Below are 9,639 nucleotides of genomic sequence, written 5' to 3'. Positions count from 1 at the left end.
ACCTCTTCCCAGTGTCCATCCTTCATACACTCCTGCCCCCTGAGCTGTCTCCCTGTGCATAAGCAGCCTTTCTTTCTCCCATGATTGTTCTCTATCATGGATTTTCTTAAGGATAACTTCTTAGCCACAACCAGGCACCTTGAGGGAGTGAGTCTCTGGGCCTGTGGTCTTAGGATCATGGTCACAGGGGACATCGAACTCAATGGGCACAACATAGTACACAAAAACATTGTTCTACATCCTACTTTGATGAATAGTGACTGGGCTCTTAAAAACTTACAAGTGGCCATCTGAGATGCAACTGTTGGTCTCTCCTCATCTGGAGCAAAGAAGAAGGAAGAAAATCAAAGACATATATGGAAACAACTAGTCCAAAGTACTAATGGACCATGAGAACCTCAGCCTGCATGACCCTGAGATGAGAAGAATTAGATGATTGGTTCCTGGCTACCAATGCCACCCGCTTGGAAAGGGATCAAAATTGGAGATCTTGGATTGAGTGGAGGCGCTCTGGTAGCGTAGTGCCTGAGACATTTGACTGCTTACTGGAAGGCTGGCCATTCAAACCCACCAGCCACTCTGCAGAAGGAAGACTGGGCACTCTACTTCCATAAAGATTTACTGCTTCGGAAACCCAAAAGGGGTCACTATGAGTTGTAATCGACTTGATGACAGTGAATTTTTTTGGTGGATGGAGTGGGAGAAAAAATGTGGAAGAAAATGGGAAAACATAAAAAGGAACAGAATTACTAGTCAGATAGATACTTGTGAAACCCCTGAGACTATGGCCCCAGGTTGCCCTTCCAGCCTGGAATTGGACTCATTCCCGTGAGTTAGCTCTCAGGCAAAAAACAGACAGGCCTACGAGCCCAGCTGCATCAGGAACATGCACTCCTTAGAATAGTCAATCATGAGAGACTGGAAGGGTAGCATTTATATAGGGGGTAAGTTAGACAGACAAGAATGCATAGGTGAGAAGGACAGAGGGAAGGGGTAACAGAGGTGGAGGAAGAGCTGTTCCATTGTGGGGATTGTAATCGGTGCCATGAAACAAAATGTGTATCAACTGTCAAGTGTAAAATGAATCTGCTTTGTAAAACTGCACCCAAATCACAATAAAAAGTTTAAAAAAAAGAAAAAAAGATTAGTGTTACTGGTATATCTTGTGATTAGCACAGATATACTGGGCTAAAGTAAAAGACATAAATGATGTTTAGTAAACATCTATCTTCTAGAATGAATAATTTATATATCATTTACAGAACAGAGCCACGTCCTGTTCTAAATTTTAAGTATTATTTCATTTAATCCTCAAAATAACCCTCTGTGAGTTGTTATTCTTCCCATTTTACAGATAAAAAGACTGAGGCACAGAGAAATTAACTAATCTGCCCAAGGACACATAGCTAATAAATGTAGTCAGGATTCTAACCCAGGCCGGCTGTCCAGAGTACACATCTTTTTTTTTTTTTAATTGCCTTTCTTGATACCCTCTATTGCATTGGAAAACATACTTAGATCTCTAGTATAACCAAATCTATGGTACTGAGAAATGCATTTTGGGAGAATTTTACTGGTTCAATGTAAGGTATGTTAGGCTTTTCAAATGCCTACTCAAGTTGATAAAATTTACTGAAAAATCTAACTGACCAATTGAGTGAGAATTACTTAATAGACTGGTTTTGATGATTAATAAACAGTTAACAAAACATCTAAACAAATTGAGAGGTAGCTGCTCCTTCTTTAGGAAAATGGAGAGTGCAGATGATGACAGAATTTTCTATTAGTTGAGGAAGCCAGAGAATCCTGGAATGGTTTGAGTTATTCATTTAAAAAGGTAAATCACTCTACCTCCAACCTTAATGTTAATGAGGAAGATTCATTAACACCCTGCCATATGCAGATGACACAGCCTTGCTTGCTAAAAGTGAAGGAGACCTGATGCCCTTACTGATGAAAATCAAAGACTATATATATAGCCTTCAGTGTAAATTGCACCTGAAAGTAAACAAAACAAAAATCCTCACAACTGGGCCATAAGTAACATCATGATAAACGCACAAAATATCGACACTGTCAAGGATTTCATTTTACTTGGATCCACAATCAATGCCCACACTGACAGTTCTTAAAAAAAACTTAAAATAGAACTACCATATGACCCAGCAGTTCCACTCCTAGGAATATACTGAAAAAACTTGAAAGCAGAGACTCAAAAAGAAATGTGTATACCAATGTTCATTTTTACGTGGATCCACAATCGACACCCATGGAAGCAGTAGTCAAGAAATCAAACAACATAGTGCATTAGGCAGATATGCTGCAAAAGACTTCTTTAAAGTGTTATAAATCAAAGTTGTCACTTTGAGGACTAAGGTGCCTGACCTAAGCCATGGTATTTTCAGTCACCTCATATGCATGCAAAAGCTGGACAGTGAATTAGGAAGACCAAAGAAGAATCGATGCCTTTGAAAGATGGTGTTGGTGAAGAATATCGAATATACCATGGACTACCGGAAGAACAGACAAATCTTCCTTAGAAGAAGTACAATCAGAATGCTCCATGGAAGGGGGGGTAGCGAGACTTCGTCTCAGTGCTTTGGACATGTTGTCAGGAGGGTCTAATCCCTAGAGAGGAGCATCGTGCTTGGTAAAGTAGAGGGTCAGTGAAAAGAGAAGACCCCGAACGAGATGGACTGACACAGTGGCTGTGGCAGTGGGCTCAAACAGCCGTCAGCGTAAGGATGGCGCAGGCCGGACAGCGTTGTGTTCGTTTGTACTGTGAATCACTGTGAGTCAGAACCAACTGAACAGCACCTACAACAACAGCCGCCAACCTTTAAAAGTAATCATGATAATCTCAAATTTTATTAGTTGCCTTTTTCTATTTTCAGTGTTACATTTTTTAAAGTGAACGTAAGTCACCCAGTTTCTTCCCCCGAACTATTATAATTTGTGCTTTCTACATGCATCATTTTTTCAGAATTGCTTTTGTCTATAATATTGTGTGCCTTGTTTTTCACTTAGCATTATTTCATGAACATTCCTCTATGTTGATGGTCTTCTCAACTTTTAAAAAATAAAATTTTCTTTATTTTGACTATTGAGAACCAATTCATGGCTGCTTTATGTTCCAAGAAATTAGTGCTCTTCTTTGACTTTATTGACTATTTAGGTTGCATCTCACACATTTTTTGCTGTTTCAAGTAGCACATCAGTAACCCTGCAGTTTTAAACTAGGCTTAGCTCTTTGAAGCTACAATACTATTAGGTAGCTGTAACTGGGCATTTGATTTCTCAGTGATAAGACAAAGGACATTTGTCTCCGTTCTTTGTAACCACAGGCAGAATGCCCCTGTTATACTCACTCTGAGTCAGAGTCATGCAAGCTGCTGTCTGGACAGGTGAAGTCATTTTTCTGGGGTTCTACAGTCGGGGAAATCCCCTGGTGGTGCAGATGGTTAATACGTTTAGCTGCTAACCCAAAGGTCGGCAGTTTGAGTCCACCCAGAGGTCCTCAGAAGAAAGGCCTGGCAGTTTACTTCCAAAAACATCAGCCACTGGAAGCCCGTGGGAGTGCAGTTTTACTTTAATACATGGGGGTAGCCATGAATCACAGTCCACTCAACGGCAACTGGTTTTACTGATCTACAGTTGAGGAGATCTGGGCTGAGAGTCTTGTCCTCACTGACACCAGTCTCAGTGGCAGGTGTGTGTGTGTGTTTGATAGCAGGCAAGCTTTCTCTTGCCTGGGACTTATATCACCGCTTTCAGTGCTGGGCAGAGCAGGCAGCTCTTACTACTAGGCGTTAACTCCTTTCCTTTTCTTTGGGCGTTCATGTCTTGGGGCAGGAATGTTCAGCTCGTAAAGCCTCTTAGTGTTAATAGTGGTTTAGTAATATGGAAACTGTACATCAGTTTTTATTATTATTTTATTGCAGCCAGGCTTCATAGAGTTGAGCCTTCCTTGGCAGAAAGTCTTTCCCTCTCATCCTCTGATGAATAGACACAGGCATCTCAGCTTGGCTGAGGCCCAAAGGAAGGGAAAAATGAGGCTGTGGTAACATGAGTGGGAATAAAGAGCAAAGGAGAATGGAAAACCTGGTTCTGGGCCGGAGGGGGTCATTCTCTTGGAGTCCAGATGGAGGGGGAAGAGAGCCCCCTACTATCTCAGAGGCAGGATGCAGCTCTGGAATGACATGGCTCAGTTCATGTTGGAGGGCTTCCTTTCTTTGTCCTGTCTTCAACTTGACTGCCCAGGGGGTGTCTGACCCTGTGAAGAGGGTGAAGAAGAGGACTGAGTGAGAAGCCAGCAGGAGGGGTTCATTTTGAAAGGCATTTTCATTTTCTCCTCAACTCTTCACTAGCTTGCTGCCTGTAACGCTGAGGTAGACTTCTGATTCTCTCCTCATACTACCATCCCCTTACTTTCAGTAGATGTCCTTGTCTCACAGTGAGTCCTTTCCCTGGCAGAGCTCCCAGACTCTCCAACCCTAAGCTGACTTGCTGTGGTACCAACTTTTCTCATAGCTATGAGCAAGCTCCACTTCTCAAATATTAACAGCCTCAAGGGGCATTTCTGTCTGACAGTGTTCTCCCAGGTGTCCCTGAGGCCTTGGAACAAAAAGCCTTTGTAAAAATAATAATAATAATAATCCCTTTCACATAGCAACTTTGGGCTTCCAGGAATCTATCTCCATTAGGAATCATGGAAGAGGTATAAACAGGGAGAAATCCAGTCTTGGAGCATTTCTGGCACAGAAGAGAAAGAGAACACCCTGCCTGGGGTATTAACTGTGTGGAACCTGAAGAGAACTCTGTAGCTGGCATGCAGGTTGGGAAGAGTGACAGTCACCTGCTTTTTTAAGGGGCAGAGGAGAAAGCACAGGTCCACTGACTGTAAGGGACATGAGGAAAGCAAGACCAAGGAAACTTTGGAAGAAGGATAAGGTCATCTTCCTGATGAGTCTGACAGCAGTTCATATGCTGAGTGCCCCACAAGGATACTCAGCTAGGAAGGAACCCAGGGCCTTGAACTATCAGGAGGCTGGATGTTTGGGAAAACTTAAATTAAATGAGGCGGGTGGGGAGGAGAGAGAGAAACAATCCTTACCACAGACAACTCAAGGTCTTGTCTCAAAAACTGTATGATGAGCTAAAGAAGCCAGACACAAGAGTGCATGCTATCAGATCCCATGTGTATGAAGTTCTAGAACAGGTTAAAGTAATGTGGTAGAAATCTGAACAACGGTGAATGGAGGGTATTGATGAAGAAGGAACATGAGAGAACTTTCTGGGGGAATGGAAATGTGCTATATCTTGATAGGAATGTGAGTTACACAAGTACAAACATTAGTCAAAACTCATTTCACTGTATATAAATTATTTCTCAATTTTCAAAAGATTGTCAGTCTGGAAAGATTGGAAATTACATTACAAATCTGAAGTGATTGGCTTGTTTTTTTCTTTGTGATTGTTAGCTTAAGATACTTTTATTATAAAGCATATCTGTGTGCTCTCTCAGGGCACTCTCTGGCTGTAGCCAGCTGACCGGTGGCCCCCAGCCTCTTCTCTACTTTCCTTCCTCAGGATACCGACATCCTGCCACTCCATTTAAACATACTGGCTCCAGCCTGGGTTCTCTGGCTGACTAAACCCTTAAAACGGTTGGATCTTTTTTTGCCTTAATATTTCAGAACACAGTCTGACAACAGGAGTAGGGACCATCTGGTATCATAGAGATGATGGAGTCTTTCAAATTGGCCTGAACTGGGTTTTACAATCAAAGGTCTACTACTGTGTGGCCTTGAATTTACACCCTGACCCTCAGTTTCCTTGTCAGTGAACTGGGGATAATAGCACCCACCTTGTGGTGGCTGTCAGAATTAAATGAGTCAGCTCAGGTAAGACAGCCACCCCATGCTTGGCACATAGGGAGCCGGGAAACCTGGCAGCTGTGGTTCCCAACAATCTCCTGTAGCTTCTGCCCAGAGGGTGCAGCACCCAGTCTGGCACACCCTCCTCTGGCACACAGCACCTGTTGGGACTCTGGGTGCACCCTCTAACCTTGAATGTGCTGTAGTGTTATCTTCTGTCTCACAGAGAACAGGGTTAGGGAACTTGACTAAAAGAAACTGACCCTAACCAACCTTGTTATGTTTTCAGGGCATCAGCATGGAAGCCATGAGTGAGAATAAAATGGTGCCCTCTGATTTTAGCACAAGACCTGTGGAAAGAGCTGCCAAGCCCTTGCTGTTTAAGGATCCCAACTTTGTGGTAGGCATCTAAGGTATTTTACATATAAAAACCCAAACACACACATACCTCAGCCTCTCAGCTTGCTGGACTCCCAGCTGAGGTAGAGCTGATGGCCCTTTCTTTCCCAACCTGAATCACCACCTTCTGCCCATGGGCTGGTGGAGGAGAGGAGGGGCCAGGAGAGAAAGCAAGCGCCTTTCATGTGGATCTCCAAGGATTTGGGTGTTTTCTCTGGAATTCATTAAGGGGTACTATTTCCAGAGCAGGTCCTTGTCATGGTGACTATTGCCTTCTCTTTTCATTGGTCTTACGTAAGCTTTAGATGAGGCTTGAATAACTAACTAAAGATCAGTGCCCTTCGTTAGTTTCTTTATGTAAATCTAAGCTGTTCTGCTGTAAAGAGAAATAAGGTTCTGTTCCTTTCACTCTCGAGAGATACAATAAATTATAGCAATGCAGCTGACACCATTAAAATTTATTTTTCATGAACTAGTTTTGAAAATACAGTATTGCCAGCTGCAATAGATTCTGCTATTCTTTTCCATTTTATTTTGTCATCTTTATGGGACCGAAAAAATATGCTTTCTGGAAGGCTTGCCATGCCCTGACTGAGGCTTACACGGGTTTTCCAAGATTACCAGTCATTTACAAGGCAAAGACTTGCCCCTTGAGGGGAGTTTAGAGATGCAGTCATGAGTTTAAATCTAACTTCATGGTAAATTCATTTAAGAATAATGGGAACTTCATGAGTGAATCCCACAAGGTTAGGTCCAAGAAAGGATTTGATTTTCTATGAACGTGTGTAGAAAAGTAGCGTTTTATTTCTACTCCCTCCCCAACTCATGGATTTTGACAATCCAGAAGCCTTATTTTTTTTTTTTTTTATAACTAAGATTAAAGTGTACAATGTAATACTTAAAAAAGAAAAGTCCTAGGGGTACAAAGGATTGCTGACAGAATAAGGAGTACATTATAGTCTTAATTAAGCACAAATGTCAGATTCTCAAATGGCAGTCTCTATTGATTTTTAGTTCTTCTAACCCCTGCTTTTGATTCAAGCACTCTGGCCACGGTGGCGCAGTAGCTGGCAAGAAGAACAGAACCTGGAAGAACCTGAAACAAATTCTCGCTTCGGAAAGGGCGTTGCCGTGGCAACTGAACGATCCTAACTGTGAGCTACCTAGCGCATTCCATGTGTTTATGATGTTCACACTGGGAACTTTCTTATAACAAACCTGCCTCATTTTCGTGTGTTTGTGTTAGTAGAGGGAAACAATTTTTACCTTGAGAATTTCCAGTGGCATCAGTGTGGGCATGTTGTTGTTGTTGTTATTTGCCGTCGAGGCCGCCCCGACTCATAGCGACCCCTCCTTGGGTTTCTGAGGCAGTATCACTACGGAAGTAGGATTGCCCAACCTTCCTTCTGAGGAGTGGCTGGTGGGTTTGAACCGCCAGCTGTCTGGTTAGCAGGCAAGTATGTGCATATTTCCTCATAACTATCTGTGTTGAGTTTGTATGTTTGTGTTGTCATGGGTGTGTGGTGTTTAGGGTCTCTGTTAACATTGTAGCCTGGAGAAATAGGTCCTGATATGATAATATTAGTGTTTCTATTAGAAAAACTTCTTATTTATTCAAAAGTCAACTCTTAAAATTTGTTTCCAAGAACAGGAACCTCAAGTATAAATGCCATATTTAGGAGGGTTTCTGTCAGCCGGCTTGCAGACCAACTCTCTTGTCCTCAGTGAGCCAGTGTTTCTCAGGGTAAATGTTTTTATGAGGCAGTATGTCCAAACCTGTGTAAAACACTGCTGCATGTTGTGTTAAACATTAATGAAAAGAACAAGTTCAAGGTTCCTTCCATCTGTTCCACTGCACATCTTCCAAAGGGGTGACTCAGGCCAGTGACAAGTAAGCGAGTCAGTTGTCTGAGTGTGGACATGCCAGTGTCCAGATGCTTGGGTCCAGTTAGTGGTTGTTTAGCATTTCATCACCATCATCCCATGGAGCCTGACACAGTGAAAGGAGTTTGTGGGTACATGGGCTTTTCAGTGGTTCTGCTAGATTTGAGGGTCTGTGATGACAGGGTGGAGCTTGATCCAGAGCCCACACCCAGCCTATGACTTACTACATTATTCCTAAGACTCCTCCCTTACTTCTTTGGTTAAACCCCAGAGAATTCTGTGGGTATTTAATCACAAAGTAAAAATGCCAAGAGTGTTATTAAACAGTATTAGGAAAAAAGGGTAAAAGGATTCAAATGTTTTAAGCCGCATTAGTTATCCTTTTTGTTTTTCTTTTCCTCCTCCAGACTTCAGTATTGATGCTCCCCCATCCTTTAAACCAGCTAAGAAGTATTCTGATGTTTCAGGTCTTCTTGTGAGTATAATTCCATCTCTATAACTTATAACATTAGCTTGAAAAGAAGATTCCACAGTCATGTCTATTTAGACAGTGCTGGATATCAACACTGCTGGTACTGCCTGGAGCCTTTGAGTAGGTAATGGGTTTATGCTGAGGTATTCACGCATTTACTTCATAGATGCAAACTAGGGCATTGGAGCTGTCCTAGAGGGAGGACCACTCCGGGGTGCTGGAAACTTGAGTTTCAGTTCCTCTTCTGTTGCTTATTGACTATATGGCAGGATCAGGGAAGAAACAACTATTTACTTTCTTCATTGCTGAAGTTTTTTAAATTTGTGACATTTTAGGTGATGATTTTACTTTTTTTTTGGGGGGGGGGGATTTATTGGGAAGGTTTACACCAGTTAGTCCAAGGGATTACTGGATCAGTCTAGAAGACCAGAAGAACTAGATGGTGCCCAGCTACCACTGTCAACCACTCGGAAAGGGATCAGTGCAGGAGATCCTAGATAGAGTGGGAGAACAATGTGGAACAAAGCTCAAAATCAAAAAAAAAAAAAAAAAGATCAGCTTTACTGGTCTCATAGAGCCTGGTGATACCCCAAGATTATGACTCCTAGTTACCCTTCAGCCCTGGAATTGAACTCACTCCCAGCCAAACAACAGACAGGCATGTTGGGTGAACATTAACAGCAGGTAGATACACTCCTTAGAATGATCAGTCATAAGAGAATGGAAGGGCAGTATTCGCAAAGAGAGAGAGCTCAGAGGGCAGGAATGCATAGGAAAGGACACAGGAAAGAGGTAACTGCAGGGAGGAAGTGGGGAGAGAGCTGTTACATTGTGGGGAATTGTTGTCAGTGTCATGAAACAAAATGTCTATGAACTGCTGTATGGAAAATGAATTTGCTCTGTAAACTTTTACACAAATCACAAAAAAAAAAAAAATTTATACTTCTCTGAAGAGGCAGTATGGTTAAGGTGATCATTTTCAAACTTACTTTTTTTTTTTTTTTTTTT

The 9,639-nt window shown here is 42.2% G+C and overlaps 1 protein-coding gene across 1 annotated transcript in view; it reads left to right on the top strand.

Moving 5' to 3' along the window:
• The window catches only part of INO80C (INO80 complex subunit C), a 33,275-nt gene that overhangs the window by 8,144 nt on the left and 15,492 nt on the right, over positions 1-9,639 (top strand). The window contains exons 2-4 of the mRNA XM_007945654.2: positions 6,166-6,276; positions 7,318-7,429; positions 8,567-8,634. Of these exons, the coding sequence (XP_007943845.1) occupies positions 6,166-6,276; positions 7,318-7,429; positions 8,567-8,634 (291 nt within the window). The remainder of the gene's footprint in view (positions 1-6,165; positions 6,277-7,317; positions 7,430-8,566; positions 8,635-9,639) is intronic.

This window comes from Orycteropus afer, unplaced genomic scaffold (genome assembly GCF_000298275.1).
Source record: "Orycteropus afer afer isolate SDZICR_OR568_19922 unplaced genomic scaffold, OryAfe1.0 scaffold00141, whole genome shotgun sequence".
Classification (NCBI taxonomy): domain Eukaryota; kingdom Metazoa; phylum Chordata; class Mammalia; order Tubulidentata; family Orycteropodidae; genus Orycteropus; species Orycteropus afer.
This window is presented reverse-complemented; position numbering and strand designations above follow the sequence as displayed.